Source organism: Pyrus communis, chromosome 15 (assembly GCF_041283825.1).
Source record: "Pyrus communis isolate YQ-2024b chromosome 15, ASM4128382v1, whole genome shotgun sequence".
Classification (NCBI taxonomy): Eukaryota; Viridiplantae; Streptophyta; class Magnoliopsida; order Rosales; family Rosaceae; genus Pyrus; species Pyrus communis.
The window spans coordinates 9,350,297-9,368,760 of record NC_142579.1 but is presented as its reverse complement, the minus strand read 5'-3'; the positions used below and the strand labels follow the sequence as shown (position 1 = coordinate 9,368,760).

The window sequence follows — 18,464 nt, the reverse complement described above, 5'->3', positions numbered from 1 at the left end:
ACAACTATGATGTCTCTGGTCAAATGACTGCTTACATTATTCCAACCAATAAAGTTACTTGCTTGACATGTGAGTAGACCTCCATGCAAGTCTCATTTGATTGTATTAGTGGGCTTATTCCCTTAACGAGCATCTACATACTTGTCTCAGTGTCCCTACGCGAATGGCTTGAGACTTTTCATCATTCTCATTTAAGCAGACATAGTACATACTGGTCTATCCGGTTTGTCAACATCCCTCTGACAATCCTATGACCAAAAAACCTTTAAGACATTATGATTATATAAAGAAGATCTCTGCAGTCTAGACATCTTTAAATTACTTCTGTCATCAATCAATTGCCCATGGATTCACTATCTAAACATATAATTGAGATACTCGGAATGAGTGACTTTGCCTATTTGTTGTATTAAACTTAACTATCCATTTAGACATTATCTTGAAATGTTTGTTCTCAAGATTGACTTTCAAATCATATCTCTAAGAAACTAGAGAGTCCCGTAGGGAGGAAAAAAAAAAATTGTAATTGGACCGTAGACACAGCTCAACAGCCCAAACCGAATTGAAGTGTGGCAGTGAGCTGAACTTCAAGCACAAACTGTAACAGCCGCCACATCCGCCACCATGTCCAACCCTCTCCTCCTCACACTCCTCCTCCACCTACTCGCCGCAACCGGGGCCCACCCCGACCGCCAAAACGAAACCCCCGTCGGCCGTTTCCAGAACTACCTCCGAATCAACACCGCCCACCCCAACCCAAACTACGCTGCCCCGGTCGCCTTCCTCACCGCCATCGCCCAAACCCTAAACCTCCAAATCCAGACCCTCCATTTCACCCCGTCCAAATCCAAGCCCCTCCTCCTCCTCACCTGGCCCGGGTCCCACCCCTCTCTGCCCTCCCTCCTCCTCAACTCCCACCTAGACTCCGTCCCCGCCGAGCCCGACAAGTGGACCCACCCTCCCTTCTCCGCCCACCGCACCCCGGAGGGTCTCATCTTCGCCCGTGGTGCCCAGGACGACAAGTGCATCGCCATCCAGTACCTCGAGGCCATCCGCAACCTCAAGGCCGCCAAGTTCACCCCTATCCGCACAGTCCACGTGTCCCTCGTCCCCGACGAGGAGATCGGCGGCCTTGATGGCGCCGCTAAGTTCGCCGTCTCCAAGCAATTTCAGGATTTGAATGTGGGGTTTATGTTGGACGAAGGCCAGGCTAATCCCGGCGACGAGTTTAGGGTTTTCTACGCCGATCGGACGCCGTGGAATTTGATCGTGAAGGCACAGGGGACGCCGGGACACGGTTCGAGATTGTACGATAACGGAGCGATGGAGAATTTGATGAAGAGCGTGGAGGTTATGAGTCGGTTCAGGGAGGCCCAATTCGACGAGGTTAAAGCCGGCAATGCGGCGATTTCGGAGGTTATTTCGGTCAATCCTGTTTATTTGAAGTCTGGGATTGCTTCCGGCGATGTGAGTTTGAATTACTGAATCTGCTGATTGTGGTTTGAATGTGTGTGTAATTAATGGGTGTTTTGGTGTTTTGACGATGACAAGGTGCTTGTTTGATTGTCTGTGTAGGGGTTTGTGATGAATATGCAACCTTCGGAGGCGGAAGCAGGGTTTAATATACGAATCCCGCCTACTGCAGACCCGGAGCTTCTTAGGAAGAGGATTGCTGAGGAATGGGCGCCGGCGTCAAGGAATTTGACTTACCAAGTGAGCCTCTGTGTCCTCTGATTTTGTGCATGGATTTTCAGTGTCTTTATTGGTTTAGTATAATGTGAAATTTTATAGGATTGGAGACCTTTTGTGTATCCGAATGTGTTAATGGTTAGTTTTTTAGGGATACTGTAGATGAGCTGATTTCTAATTCCGTTGTTGATTATTACACCCTGCATATAGTTAAACAAGTTTACTGAAAGTACATATCTTGTAGTTTTGTGTGAATCAGATTAGAGGAGGAACCCCGCATGCAAGCGATTAGTTTGTAATGGTAATAGCATTTATCTACATATACGCCTCGCAGTTTCGTGGTATTGGATAGATAGAAGTTTTGGAATGTATTGGATTATTTATCTTTTATGCTGGCCATTTTAAACCATATTTTGACTATGAAATTCAACCAGTTCATCCCTTGTGGTCATCTTTAGTCATAGTGAACAACCACGTCTCAGGTTTTTCACTTGGGAATTGGAATTAAAGTTAGACATCAAATTACGAAAGGTGCTTGATTTTGATTTGGATGCAGAACAAGCACTACAAAACTTATCGTAGCTTGTGCATTCAATTCCAATTTTACACTCTTTCTGTGGCTAGCTTGATCTATCATGGTATGGCTGGTGAATGGCCATAATAAGCAAGCATTTGTCTTTCTGCAAGTGTGGTTTTTGCCATCTTATTTGATGAGATCTCATGAATTCAATACATATAAGCTTGTTAGAACCCAAAATACAAGGTTTTGTTTCCAAATATGTTGCTGGTGACCATTATGCTGTCATTGTTTACTTTAATCTGTATGTACTCTTCATTTCCTCTGCATGCCATCTGCAACGAGTGGGAGTAAAAGTGGGAAATGTCTCATTCATTCCTTTTTATGGCATGGCAGCTACTTGATCAAGGACCAACTAGAGATTTTATGGGCCGCCCTTTAGCAACAGCAACTGATGATTCCAATCCATGGTGGTCTGTTTTCAAACAAGCTATCGAATCAGCTGGAGGGAAACTTGCGAAGCCTGAAATTTTGACATCAACTACCGATGCACGATTCATCAGGCAGCAGGGCATTCCTGCGCTTGGTTTCTCCCCAATGAAAAATACTCCTATCTTACTTCATGACCATAATGAGGTTCGATGTTTTGACCAATCTCTTTAGCATGAACTTATCATGAATATCTTTTCTTTTCCTGACTCCAACGTCTCGTTCTTTTTTTTCTTTTTTTTTTTTTTTTTTTTTTTTGCAGCACCTAAAGGATACCGTATTCTTGAAAGGCATAAAAGTTTATGAATCTCTAATCAGTGCTTTGAGTTCATTTGAGCAAACATCTCAATAGCCACTCTCAGTATCAAATGGAAAGGACAATTATCATATGCTAGACTTGACATGGTGGCAGTGCTGCACCATTCTGGGCGTTTTGCACTCGGGGGGGACGCGAAGGTGGATTTATACTTGGGGCCGTCTGAAAGGTTAAGTGATGATTTAACAGATTTACAAACTTTATAGTAAGCTTTATAAATTGCGGTCACCGAATAAAAGTCCAGGAGCCGCCATTTTAGTTGGCACTGGACCTTCTTTGCATGTGTATTGCTGTAATGACATTATCGTACGTTCCTTGGAACGTTGTATAAATTAGAATTAGAGTTCACAAATTAATAGATGGCACTTATAACCTTAAAATGGAACACATATGCTTTAGTTCTACGAATGTGTAATCTCCTAACAAAGAAAGCCCTAGTTAATTTAACTTAAATTTAATTGGGGCTTCAAGGGTGTGACATTTTCAATACGTTAGGTACTTGTTTGAATGTTTAAAAAAGTTGAGACCAATTTAGAATGACATTGAAAGATTAGTAGATTTTAGTTACTTAATCCTTTATTTTATTCTTCGTAATACTACTCTTTGTCCTTCATTAACTTCAGCTAAGACTCTGCCTCTATATCCTATCCCCGTTCTTTTTTCATAGAGTTATTTTGATACATGACTTCTCATGTGTATACTACAACATGGGATCAACATGTATTTGGGTTATACAATACAATCCGTAATTTAATACACGAAGAGTTAGAAATTAGATAACGAGAGGTAGTAGATCTCATACTTGTTGCTTCTTTAACATATTTTGACTTGTACGATTTATGACTTCTTATTCCCAAGTAAGTAACCGTTCCATTACTGCTTATGTTATAGTGAAGTATGGTATGTTTATTTTGTGTTCAATGGTATTGGTACGCATACTGCTATCAAGTCTGCATGTATAATATAATTAGGACTGGACTTGGATTATATATGCAAATGGTAGCAGATGACGTTGGTTAACATAATTAATCCTTAATTAAGCTATGTGCATGTCATGCCTCATGTCATAAGACGGTGAATTGAATTGTTCAAGATCTCTCTTAATCGTTAATTATAGTCACTTGTTGCAAGTTAAACCGAAATATCACTAATTTAAGGGTAATTAAACATTAGACTTTTGACTGGATCATACCTTTTACTCTTTAGATTATACAATGATTAGAAGAAGATATACTAAATAAAAGTCGGGAGAAAAGTCGTTTTTGTCAAGCCTGTATATCTGGCCATGCACTTGGTTTCTTTGTGCTGACTATGTTTTTTAATTGCATTTCCGTACTTCAGTTAAGTTTTTATACAAACGAGTCTGAGAGAGCTGAGGAGAATTGAATATAAGGAAAACTAATGAAAATGATTTGAAAACTTTGAGTTTTACCGATAAGGACAAAATAAAGGGTAAAGTGAATAATACCAGGATTGACTTTCTAGTGTATAAATATGGTTTTTTGTTAAAGTGAACAGTACCGGAAGTTTTTCGTTAAAGTTCCATTGAATATAAGTGTATGAATAAATGCGCTTCACCACTTAAGGTATATTGATGGTTGTTTGTGGTCGTTTTATAGCTCCAACGCTCCAAAACCTCACATTATGTAATAGGGTAGGGAGCTTTTCAAGCCTCAGTTCAGTTGCATGCGGGTGCATCATGCTATCAAAAATCGTTGATGAGCACAGTAGTGGAGTGAGGATTTTACGTCACGGATGCCTTTTGCAGAATATAAATCTTCATTCTTTAATTTCTAATATACACCAAAGCATTTATATAGATTCATTGTACTTCAAATATTATTTACAAACCGAAGAATAAACTCAATGATGCAGAAAAATATACACCATAGATTAATCCATAGTCTAAAGGAGGTGTAGTCAATTTGGATTTCACAGGATTTTAATAGATTTTGTTAAGGAACAGATTTTAAAGAATTTTAATAAATTCTACAATTCTATATGGATTTTGAAAGATTTATATGAATTTCCATAATAGATTTCTATGGATTGTATGAACTTCTTTCATGGATTTCTTAGGATTTGTGTGGACATTTTTCATGGATTTTTATCAAAGTTACAAATGGCTAATATATTTCTTCCCCAATTTTTATCTAATCACATCTCATAACATATCGACCCAAAATCTCAGTAGTATCAAATTCAAGTTAAAAATTGCCACAACATTACACACATTATACAAAAAGCAATTAAAACCAACAGAAACTTCATTAGACGAAAGGCAGAGGAAAAAAACACTCAACCAATTCATCAGATACTTCTTTTAGGCATTTAAACAAACAACTTGTTGGCCAAAATTGCATAACCCTAGTTCACCAAACCAATAAAGGGAATTCCACAAAAACAATTTCTTTCCACTTTTTTATTAAACAAAAACAAACTCAATTGTCATTTTCACGTATTGAATCCAGATCAACGAAAAACCCAAAAATTTTCAATTGCATTCATCTAACCCACCAAAAAATTGTTCCAGTTTTGATAATTTAAATTCTTTTTGACACCCCCAAAAAAATTGCAAATGAGAAGTGGAAAGAGCACGAATTATAAGGAAAAAAGAAAAAGAAAGATAAAATCCCAATTCAGAAAAATCATGTTCCAATTGTTACTCATCTTTTCAGAGGAACAGACCAAATGCAGAAAAAAAATATATAGCAAAAATGCGAAATGCGAGTTTAGTGGGGAATGCATGGAACTCATGCCAGGACAATTCATCTTTTATGGTTTGGCGTGAAAAGAAATTAGATGGGGAAGTGTTGGATTATTGATGGCATTTGGTATTTATACCTTCCATCCTCAAACCCATCAAAATCCTAGCAAATCTTTGGCATTCTTACTACATTTAGATTTGTATGGATTTTTTAAAATTTTAATTGATTGCTCATAAATTTGAATGTATTCTTTAAATCATCTCAAATCTTGGTTTGTCTACACCTGATTTTAAAATCTTTTAAAACCCACCATTAAACTCGTAATTGACTACATTCTGATTTTATAGTTTTTAAAAATGCCATCAAATCCAAATTTGACTACATCGCTAAAGATGGAGAGAAATATTACAGTAATCACTATCCGCCGTGCGCCTGAACGTATCACGCTATATAAACCGTTCGATGAGTGTGGGATCCAAATGCGAATGACGCGTTATAAAGACCATTGGGGTTGAAACAGGAATGGGTGATTCTTTAGGTTTAAAAAGCCTCTGATGTCTACATCTATAGAGATTGGGATAGATCATAGATAGATAGAGTAGGTATATGACATGCTTTTTTGGTCGAATCTGACATGCTAAAAGTCACTACTTGAAGCTGTCCATGCTTTACTATGCATAGCTCATCAAAGTTATAGCTGCCAGCTGTAATATGATTATATGTCAACATGTTTTGTCACTCAGAGGACTATAATTAATTTTGGTGCCCCCACAAAACACAGCCACCAAACTTTTATACATTTTACGTAATCCAAACATATACATATATACATATATATATATATATATATAGTAATGTTAGAAGATTAAATTTATATATATAATTTTAGAAATTAAAGAATATAAAAAATAATAGTTGATTTATTACTTAAATATTAATAAACATATTTATTTTTATTGATGATACATCATTTAGTTTACATATTTTTTTCTCCAAATTCAATCACTTTAGTATTATCAATAGAGAGAAGCTCGGGGGTGGGAGGGAGGGGTGTGGATGGTATGGTTCTTGATTGAATCTTGATGCCATGGACCTTTTCCTCGAACTTTCAAGTTGATACCAAAACAGGGGATTGGATTCTTCATATATTTAGAATTTAATTACACATCACTTGGGTCACTACACTTTCGTATATGCTCATCCCTCTTCCTTACCCTATCCCCTTCCCCTTTTTATATGTTATTATAGTTTATTATTATCTTCTTCAACTTATGTTGTTGAGAATCAAATTGTGAATCGAGATCATATATAACATAATCAATTAATTAGATAGTTGTCTCTCGTTATCTAAACCAACATGTGATCCAAAAAAAAAAATTAGTTTGTCAATCTTATTCGCATAGAGAGAAAGGGTTGCTATAGCAAAGCTCCTCCCCGGCCAAAGAGCCTCAACCATTTACAACCAAAGCTCATATTGATCAATCAATCTCTGGCAACGTCAATATATCAAACCAACACATTGGGATCTTTAACTATTTTGGTCATATGACACTTTGGCATCAACCAAAGTGGTCCCTGCCTCCTCAGAGCTTGACCTACATCTTTTAACGCGGATTTCATTATTAGATATGTCCCTTTCACTGATATGAAAGGTACGGAAAGAGTACGGTGTATGCCAGTTAAGAGAGAGTGAGGATTTGAGATCTTCAAATACTACTTATAATGATTTAAAAATATAGTGTTTATAGAGGGAGATAAGGGAAGATGGAGCAATGAATCTTCATTCATATATTGTGGTTGGTAGTTGAATCTTTTGCACAACAAAAAGAAACTACGTACGTGTTTCCTTACTTGAAAGGATCCATGTATCTTTATTTGCTTTTCATTTTATGATTTAATTGAGTTATTACTGTTTAAGTGTCCATGTGATTTATAAACAAGTATGAATGACCTTTTTTATTTTATTTTTCTGAACAAACGATATTATCTACATTAAGAGGAGGATGTGAGCTTAGTTTCACAATGAGCTAGCGATAATGTGGTTCAAACTTGCCTTTAGCGAGAATCGAACCTAAGACCTCTTACTTACAAGTGAAGAGGAATACCCCTATATCGTAGTACTAAGTGGTAGTATGAATGAATTCTTACACATAAAAATTTAAATTCACTAGTTATTCCAAATGCTCGCCAAATCTGAAAAAAAAACCAAAGATTATTTGTAATCCTCGAAAACCCCTGCCTACATCACCATTCAACACAGCTCTTACACGGCTCTTATTTGTAGTTGTTGTAATTTGCTCGTGTAAGAGCTGTGTTGTATGGGTTTTTCTTGTTGTTCTTGTGTGTTTTTTTCTTATTGCTACCTAGAAATTGCAGCATATTGCTTTGTTCTTTTTGGTTGTTTGTCGTGTTATTGTATTGGTTTTGTTGCAGTATCTACAAGTTCTGATGTGAAGCTTGCTGCAATTACCGTGTATTATTGTGATTGTCGTGTATTACTATCTTTTGTGTTATTACAATGGCAAATACATATTGGATTTTGAATTTTGACGCAACATATCATATGAAATATGACAAAACCTTATTTCAATATATTACATGTTCTTATAGAAGTGTGTGACAACTGCTAATGGTATTACTGCTCCTATTGATGGAGCGGGAACAATGTGTTTTACACCCTCTCTCCCTCCTTACATAATTGTCTATTGATTTTGTCATTGATCTCATCACTTATTGTTTGTACCACAAGTCACTAAACAATTGGATTTTGTTGTACTAAGTTATCCTTTATTTTGCTTGCTTCAGGATATTCAGACAAATGATATTATTGGGCGTCGCGCTAAGAGCGAGAGGCTGTATTATATGGAAGATGTGATTCTTGGAATAGATAATTTGCATGTGTGTCGCGTAATAATAATCTACATTAGGTATTGTTATCACATTATCATTTGAGGTATGCATCGTTTAGGTTATTTGGAGCATATGTTACCTACTTTGTTCAATGATATTAATAACTTCAAATTCAAGTGTGAAACGTGTATTTTATCCAAAAGTCATCGTACTTCATTCTCTTCAAGTATGAATAGAAAGTCTTTTCCGTTTGAGCTAGTACATTCTGATATATGGGGGCCTTCCCTTGTTAGTACTACTTCGGGAATTAATTATTTTGTTATTTTCGTGGATGATAGCATCCATATGACATGGTTGTATGTGTTGAAAAATAAAAGTAAGGTTTATGATGTGTTTCGTTTGTTTCATCAAATGGTTAGAACTTAATATTCTTCTAATATTAAATTTTTGAGTTCTGACAAGGTGAAGAGTATATAAATTTTGAGTTATCCTGATTTCTACAAGATCGTGGGATTGTTCATAAAACTACTTGTCTGCATACTGCACAACCAAATGGGGTGGCATGAAGGAAAAATTGTCATATCCTAGAGACAGCTCGTGCTTTGATTATTGGTGTGGAGCCAAAAATAATCAAGAAAATATGGCGGCAACATGTGGATTTTTGGGTGAAAAAGACGAGATTACCCTTAAGGCACACCGGGATTTCTACGCACAAGTAGTGGACAATCATCCCTCAATCAAGTCAAAAGTGCTCAAAATAGGTATTTATTCACAACCTATTTCATCCATCCTCATCAAATATTCTTCACAAGGCAACCTCAAATCATTCCTTTCTAATTATATTAATTAGCTAATTAATTGATTTATTACCTAATTAATTTATTAATTATCTAACAAATCATATATCTCACCCGAAAAACCATCCAAGTGGCTGGTCCTCCTCATCCCAAAGGGGCTGGCCATACCTCTATATAAACACCCTTATTTTCTTCAAAAGGGGCTAGCGCACCGATAAGCAACGTGCCCCAGACGAGGTGTCCCAAAGTAGGCAGATGAAGAACCTCTCCAGCCACGTCTCGACAAGTAGCCACTCTACTAGCCACAAACCGAGCATTTGGGTAGTGTACACTCTCGATTGAGCCCCCGAGATAGTGTGTACTCACGTCTTAGTGTGCAGAGAAGCGTGCACTCTCGACTAGGCCTACGAATGAGCATACATTCACGGTTGAGGCCATACTCCGATAATTAACATGAGCAACTTTCCAAGTGAAGTGTTTATTCGCGGCTAGGCCAGCAAGGAGCATAATCCACCTCACATCGAAGTAGGTAGCACGAAGGATGGAGAAAATCAGTCACTCAGCCTGGCTCAAGCTCAACCAGCAGCTTGCGAAGATTTCCCTCTCCTACTAGGAACGAACCACATGTACCGTAGCCGCGACATAGATGAGGCAAGCATGTAGAAGAGCAGCCTAGACTAGTAGGTCACGACCAGGGGCAGCTGAGAGCTCCGTTACCCCCAACAAAGGAAAATTTAAGAAGAAGTAGAAAAGCTCCTGACCGAGCAATTACGTGATTTCCAATGCAACAAGGTCACTAACGAGGCACTACGATGAGACATGGCCAACATAAGCAGGTCATCCTTCAAGGACGAAATTGAACAAGCAAAGCCTCCATGTAAGTTCAGCATGCCACATTTCACATCCTTCAAATGGGATGGAGACCCAGAAAAACACCTAAAGCACTACCGAAGCGTAATGATCCTCTATCGAAACAACAACAATCTCATGTGCAAGATATTCGCCACCACTTTACAAGGCGAAGCACAAGATTGGTTCTACACCTTGCCACTAGAATTCATCCGGAGTTTCGACGAATTTTCTTTGGTTTTCACCAAAGAATATTCATTCTATTGCTCGATAAAGAAAAAGTCCTACCACTTGTTCAACATCAAGAAAAATCCAAATGAGTTGTTTCGCAACTATATGAAGAGCTTCAAAGTAAAGAAGGCAAAGATAGTCGGATGCAACGACTCGATAGCTAGAGTAACCTTCCAAAAAGGACTCTCAGTAGACCATCCGCTGTTCGAAGAATTGATCATGAAAGAAGATCTAACTATAGCAGACTCTTTCGCTCTGGCGGAGAAGCATGCCCGGTTCGCCGATGCACATTTAAGGCAAATTCGAGTAATCTTGAATATGAAGTCCCCTACTATTTTGAAGGAGATTCAAGGTCTGACTGGATGAGCAGTCACATATGAAGCAATAATAAGCTCTACCCTCATACGAGAAGAGCTAGGGGCCCAATTACCTATATTCCACAGTTCAAAGATCTCCTTGATGCAGAAACCAGCTACCAGAAATTCCAAAGCAAACTTTGGCGACAGTTGTTGCAACCCGGAAGATCAAGTTATACCTTCAAATGCACGCAGTCATCATCATGACTTATTATTCCACCCAATCCAGATGCGTGACGATAAAGGCGCAGACATTGGCGGTGCAAAGTTTTTTGACAAACATAACAACTCAAATGAAAAGGCACGTCAAGGGTAAACGATCACTAAAAAGACACTCAAAAGCAAGTTTTGTCATCTTCGCCCCAGAAGATTCTACATAGGAGCAACATGTATTAGCAAGTTAAGCCCCACCTTCTGCTTCGCATCACACGACCCTAGCCGACCTTTGCTTCATGATTCAGTTCTAAAGCAGTCCGATATCGGCAGTTGAGCATCTCCTGCGACGTGTAACATAGCCCCAGCTCCATGACTCCCTACCGCGCCTTCACACCTAGCCTAGGCGATGCAACAATGCAACCCAACGACGTTTCGAAGGTAGCCAAGCACGCCCTAGCCACACTTGATTCGCCCGATGAAGGCTTGGCAAATTGATTGCTTTAATTATTTATGTGGATGATATGATTATTATAGGGGATGATTCAAACAAAATCCAGAAGTTTTAAGGTAAATCTTGCATCTAAATTTGAGATGAAAGATTTGGGAAAGTTGAAGTACTTCTTAGGGGTTAAGGTCGCCTGTACACCTAAAGGTATCTTCTTATCGCAATGAAAGTATGTGTTGAATTGTTGAAAGAGACAAGTATGTTAGGGTATAAACCTATGGATACTCCTATGGTAGAAAAACATCATTTGGATATTTACCCATATCAGGTTCTTGTTGACAGGGTTAGATATCAAAGACTCGTAGAGAGATTAATTTATTTATGTCATACTCATCCTTATATTTTATATGTTGTGAGTGTTGTAAGTCAGTTTATGCATTCATCCAATGAAGATCACATTGCAGTGGTAACGAGAATTTTGTCACATCTGAAGTTTGCACATATTAAGGGAATACTTTATGCAAACATAGGCATCTAAAGGTTGAGGGATTTACAAATGCAGGTTAGGCTGGCGTAGTAAGAAGCAAAAAGTGGTGTCAAGATCGTTTGCTGAAGCTGAATTTAGAGATATAGCACACAAATTATGTGAACTCCTTTAGTTACGTAAACTTTTGAGATGTCTTAGTTTTGGACCAAGTGAGGCTATATTGTGACAGGATCTGTAAGGAAGATAATAGATAATCTGGTACAACATGATCGAACAAAGCATGTGGAAGTTGATCGACACTTTGTCAAGGAAAGTCTTGAAAGGAAGATTGTATCTAAACCGTTTATGAATTAGAAGGAGCAACTGACTGATGTTTTTACTCATGGAGTATCTAGTAAAGTTTTTCAAGACTCAATTATTAAGTTGGTCATGTATGATATCTATGCACCAACTTTAGGGGGAGTTTTGATTTGAGTCTTAATTTGTAAATATTCTAGGAGTCTTGTTTTAGGTAGGATTAAGATTTGTATTGATTGTAACCTCTTGTATCTAGTTTCTATCTCCTCGTAATTACTTTCCTTGTAGAATAAGGCATATATGGTCATCTATTGTAAACTCTAAAGGAGTAATAAAGTAACGAAATATTCAGCGTATTTCTTCTATTAGTCTACGGTAAGAAGTGAATGATTTGGTATAGTGAATTCATTGTCAATAGTCAAACCTAAATACTTTCTACTTACAACCAAATTAAACAATGAAGTAGGAACAATGAAGTCATCTATTTAATTATCCGCATGCTTATTTTTGTTGTGCTAGGATAGCACCAAATCAATTTTGGAACCAACTCAAGCTAACCCACAGGAAATATATCAAATAGAAATGCAAGAACAAAATATAAAATAACACCAAGATTTTAACGAGGTTCCTCAACAGTCAGTGTAACTGGAGTACGTCCTCGGAGCAGTAGGAGCTCACCCAATAATCCACTATCAACCAAATGGGAGTTTACAAAGTGTTGGCAATCTCACAACCCAAAAGCCCAATACACCCAATAACTCTCACACACCAAAGAAACAAATAGAGAAAGAAATATAATGAATAATTTCTTTCTAACCAAAGAGAGGAGCACTTTCTTCTTCTTTTCAAAGAGGGGCTGCGACACCTCTATTTCTTCTTCTCTGTTTTTCTGGTGCACACTTCTCTGCTCTCTGCCCTCTGCCCTCTCTTCAAAAAAGAACTCTTTCTTTTTTCTGTTTTTATCATCAACCGAAACAAGCTCTCTCATATCTATTTCTTTTTTCAAAAGCAATGGTCTTTTCCCTTATTTTCCTCCCCAAAACAAGGAATGTGTTTCCACCTTTGGATTGTTTAATCACCTAAAGTTTTCTTGGACATTTGTCCACTTGGCCACTTGGCCATTTATTCAACAATCTCCACCTTGGCCAAGTTCCAAAAACGCCATGATAAGCCAACCAACACAATTGACACAAAAAATCACTCCCAAACACTAGCAAGAGAACAACTTATGCCGAGCCAATTCTCCAAAACTCCTACTGCTCAACGCCTTCTTTATATAGGCAAAATGTGAGCCAAGTTCAAGCAATGAACAAACTTGGCTACACCAACAACCTTAGTCAACATATCAGCGGGGTTGTCTTTAGTTGGAATTTTCTGGAGAATGATTTCTCCTTCACCAACAACTTCACGAACAAAGTGATAACGCACATCTATGTGCTTGGTCCTCGCATGATGAACCTGATACTTAGCCAAATAAATGGCACTCTGACTATCACAATGCACCTCCACCTGCTTCTGATCAACCCCCAAATCTCTAATCAGCCCATGTATCCAAATGGCCTCCTTTATAGCTTCAGCAACTGCCATATATTCAGCCTCTGTAGTAGACAAAGCAACAGACGACTGCAAAATGGACCTCCAACAAACTGGCCCTTTAGCCATAGTAAACACATAGCCTGTAGTAGACTTCCTTCCATCCAGATCACCTGCATAATCTGAATCAACATAACCAACAGCAAAATGACCAATACCAGAGTCATCCCTCTCAAAGCATAAACCAACATCTCGAGTACCATGGAGATACCTCAATATCCACTTAGCTGCATTCCAATGCTCTTTACCTGGATTATGCATATATCGACTCACCATGCCAACTGCATGAGCAATATCCGGTCTAGAGCATACCATTGCATACATCAAACTACCAACCAAATTTGCATATGGTATATCTTTCATTTGCAGCTTCTCTTTATCAGTTTTAGGACACTGTAGAGAACTTAATTTAAAATGAGGAGCCAAAGGGGTACTAACCGGTTTGGTTGAATCATGAACTCCAAACTTCCGAATCAACTTCTCAAGGTATTGTCTTTGATTCAAGCATACCAAACCTTTCTCTCTGTCTCTAGTGATCTCCATGCCAAGGATCTTCTTTGCTTCACCAAGATCCTTCATCTCGAACTCATTCTTCATTTGCTTCTTCAATTTCTCAATCTCTTCGACATTCTTTGAGGCAATCAACATATCATCAACATATATCAATAAATAAATGAAAGACCCATCTTGCAACTTGTTGAAGTACACACAATGATCATATTGACTTCTAGAATAATTTTGGCCTCTCATAAATTTATCAAACCTCAAATACCATTGTCTTGGAGATTGTTTCAAGCCATAAAGTGATTTCTTCAACTTGCAAAACAAATTTTCTTTCCCTTTCACTTTATACCCATCCGGTTGACACATATAAATCTCTTCATTCAAATCACCATGTAGGAAAGCCGTCTTCACATCAAGTTGCACAAGTTCAAGATCATATTGTGCAACAAGAGCTAACATAATGCGAATTGAAGAGTGCTTCACAACTGGAGAAAAGATTTCATTGTAGTCAATGCCCTCCTTTTGTGCATACCCTTTAGCAACTAATCTTGCTTTGAATCTGACATTGCTTTTCTCATCAGCATCTTCCTTCTTGGCATACACCCATTTGCAACCAATAGCTTTCTTACCCTTAGGCAATTTAGCTAACTCCCAAGCCTTGTTCTTCAAGAGAGAATTCATCTCATCACCCATGGCATTGCACCACTTCTCCTTTTCCTCACTCTCAATGGCTTCCTCAAAATTGGATGGAATCTCATCAGTGATAATAGGAAGAGCAAAAGCAACATAGTCACTATACCGAGCTGGCTTGGTAATATTTCTCTTTCCTCTGTTCTTAGCAATAGACTCTTGAGGTGAAACTTGCTCTTCAACTTGAATAGAATCTTCAAGTTCAACTTCTTCAACATCCTCATGGTCTCCCACTTCTTCACTTGTAGTGGCTTCGACATCAGCGGAAATAGGATTTGAAGTACTAGAGGCAACTTTCTCAAGCTCCACCTATTGGACATCTTTCACATTCTTTTTAGAGTCTCTGAACATATTTTCTTCATCAAATGTCACATCTCTGCTGATTACAAGTTTTTTCATCTCTGGGCACCACAACCTGTAACCTTTGACACCACTACTAAAACCAAGAAAGATAGCCTTTTTGGCTCTAGGATCAAGTTTATTTTCAGTTACATGAAAATAAGCAGGTGAACCAAAAATACGAATATAGTCATAATCAGAAGAGGGTTTTCCAAACCATACCTCCATTGGTGTCTTACCCTGAACAACAGCTGAGGGTAACCGGTTGATGATGTGACATGCATAAGTAACTGCCTCTGCCCAAAATGACTTGCTCAAACCCGACTGAGATAACATGCATCTAACCTTCTCAAGCAAGGTTCGATTCAATCTTTCTGCAACTCCATTTTGTTGTGGAGTTCCCTTGACACTGAAATGTCTTACAATCCCTTCTTCTTTGCAAACTTTAAAGAAAGGGTCCGATGTGTATTCACCACCATTATCCGATCTCAAAATCTTAATCTTTCTCCCAGTCTGGTTCTCAACCATTTTCTTCCAACCCAAGAAAATGCTCAGCACCTCACTCTTGTGCTTCATAGTGTAGACCCAAGACCTTCTTGAATAATCATCAACAAAGGTCACGAACCAATGTCTACCACTCAAAGAGGGAGTCTTTGTAGGACCCCAAACATCCGAATGCACATAATCAAGAATGCCCTTCGTCTGATGTACAGCAGTACCAAACTTCACTCTAGTTTGCTTCCCCAAGACACAATGCTCGCAGAAATCAAGCTTACAAGTCGTGGCACCTTTTAGAAGACCTTGTTTCACAAGCCCTTGTAGAGCTTTCTCACCGGCATGGCCTAATCTCATATGCCACAATCTAGTAGTATCAGAATCGGATGTGCCCATATTTTCTGAGACTACAGATGCTTCACTTGTCACAGTGCTTCCTTGCAATAAATACAAATGGCCACATCGAGGAGCTTTCATCACAACAAGTGCACCATAAGTCACCTTCAATGTCTGCCCATCTGAATGAAACCTGAAGCCTTTGGCTTCCAAAGTTCCCAAAGAAATAAGATTTTTCTTCAAATTCGGTACATACCGAACACCTGTCAACTCTTTAACCATGCCATTATGCAACTTCAAACGAACTGTACCAATCCCTTTTGTTGTGCAAGGATTGTCATCTCCCATGAACACAACACCGCCATCAAACTCTTTCAAGCTTGAAAACCAATCCTTGTGAGGAGTCATATGATGAGTACAACCCGTATCCAACACGCACTTAGTAGCACAATCAAATGATGAGGAAGTGGTTAAAGCAAAATCAGAAAAATCTGTTTCAACCTCAGCAACATTAGCTTCAGAACTTTCTTTGCCTTTGGTCTTCAATCTAGGACAATCTTTCTTCCAATGGCCCTTATTACGACAAAATGCACATTCATCCCTTTCCAAAGGTTTTCTACCTTTAGAGTTTCCTCTAGGTCGAGATTGTGATTTTTTCCTGCTAGAAGAGGATCTCCTCTCCGATGATCTACCTCTAACAAATAAAGCTTCAGAGGTACTATCATGATTTTTATCTCTATGCCTCATTTCATAATTCATCAAGGCATTTGACACATCTTCAAATTTCACAGTTTCTTTACCATGCATAATAGTGGTAACAAAATGCTCATAAGAGTCCGGCAAGGAATTCAACAATATTAAGGCCTTATCTTCATCCTTAATATCCTCATCTAAATTTAACAAGTCGGCAATCAACTTATTAAAAGCATCAAGGTGTCTAATCATTTTTGTACCTTCTTTGTATTGGAAGCGGTAGAGCTTTTTCTTCAAGTGTAGCCGGTTCTCTGCACTCTTCGTCATATACTTGTCTTCCAATTTTTGCCACAACACACTTGCCAATGTCTCCCGCATCACAAAATACTTCTGAGTTTTTGCAAGGCACAACCGAATTGAAGAGCAAGCCCACAAATTTAATTTCTCCCATTCCGGCTTCGACATAGCTTCCGGCTTCTCTCCCAAAGCGGCAAGTAGATCTTGTTGAGCCAACACATCTTTGACCTCACATTGCCACATCCCAAAGTTGTTTGTGCCATCAAACTTTTCAACTTCGAACTTTGCATTTTGCACCGTAGTTCTTGCAAATCCGGAGCTGCTTCCAAAAGGATTCTCATCTTGCCCGTCTGACATTTTTGGCAATTAGACAGTACCCAAGAGCAACCAGTGCTCTGATACCAATTGTTGTGCTAGGATAGCACCAAATCAATTTTGGAACCAACTCAAGCTAACCCACAGGAAATATATCAAATAGAAATGCAAGAACAAAATATAAAATAACACCAAGATTTTAACGAGGTTCCTCAACAGTCAGTGTAACTGGAGTACGTCCTCGGAGCAGTAGGAGCTCACCCAATAATCCACTATCAACCAAATGGGAGTTTACAAAGTGTTGGCAATCTCACAACCCAAAAGCCCAATACACCCAATAACTCTCACACACCAAAGAAACAAATAGAGAAAGAAATATAATGAATAATTTCTTTCTAACCAAAGAGAGGAGCACTTTCTTCTTCTTTTCAAAGAGGAGCTGCGACACCTCTATTTCTTCTTCTCTGTTTTTCTGGTGCACACTTCTCTGCTCTCTGCCCTCTGCCCTCTCTTCAAAAAAAAACTCTTTCTTTTTTCTGTTTTTATCATCAACCGAAACAAGCTCTCTCATATCTATTTCTTTTTTCAAAAGCAATGGTCTTTTCCCTTATTTTCCTCCCCAAAACAAGGAATGTGTTTCCACCTTTGGATTGTTTAATCACCTAAAGTTTTCTTGGACATTTGTCCACTTGGCCACTTGGCCATTTATTCAACAATTTTGAAGTCATCACATCGTCCTATGATGATGAATCTTGAATACAACTCACATCCAGACCAACAAAATTGATATTAGTCCTGCTTTCCCATCTATATAGGCAGGGCAGCTTCTTAGCAAGAGACCCTATTAGCTCTTGTTACCAGTTCCGTTGTTCCAAAAGTAAAACACCCTGAAAAAATACTCTTCATTTTCAAGTAACCTAACAGAGGGGTTAGTTCAGTGCTCGGGCCTCGGGGTTGGTAGGTAAGGTGATGATTAAGAAATAGGCTAGAGATTCAGAGTTCGAAACTCATATAT

The 18,464-nt window shown here is 38.5% G+C and overlaps 1 protein-coding gene across 1 annotated transcript; it reads left to right on the top strand.

Moving 5' to 3' along the window:
• The first annotated feature begins 441 nt into the window (after positions 1–441).
• On the top strand, positions 442–3,391 carry LOC137747782 (uncharacterized). Its single transcript, XM_068487931.2, has 4 exons — positions 442–1,467; positions 1,576–1,713; positions 2,603–2,842; positions 2,958–3,391. Exons 1-4 carry the CDS (start codon positions 625–627, stop codon positions 3,045–3,047), a joined length of 1,311 nt encoding a protein of 436 aa, XP_068344032.2. The 5' UTR covers positions 442–624; the 3' UTR covers positions 3,048–3,391.
• The last annotated feature ends 15,073 nt before the right edge of the window (positions 3,392–18,464 follow it).

Excerpts from the sequence above, each read along its gene's own strand:
- LOC137747782 (XM_068487931.2), top strand. The coding sequence starts at position 625 with ATGTCCAACCCTCTCCTCCTCACACTCCTCCTCCACCTACTCGCCGCA. Across the intron at positions 1,468-1,575 it reads CTGGGATTGCTTCCGGCGAT|GGGTTTGTGATGAATATGCA; the intron begins GTGAGTTTGAAT and ends TTGTCTGTGTAG. Across the intron at positions 2,843-2,957 it reads TACTTCATGACCATAATGAG|CACCTAAAGGATACCGTATT; the intron begins GTTCGATGTTTT and ends TTTTTTTTGCAG.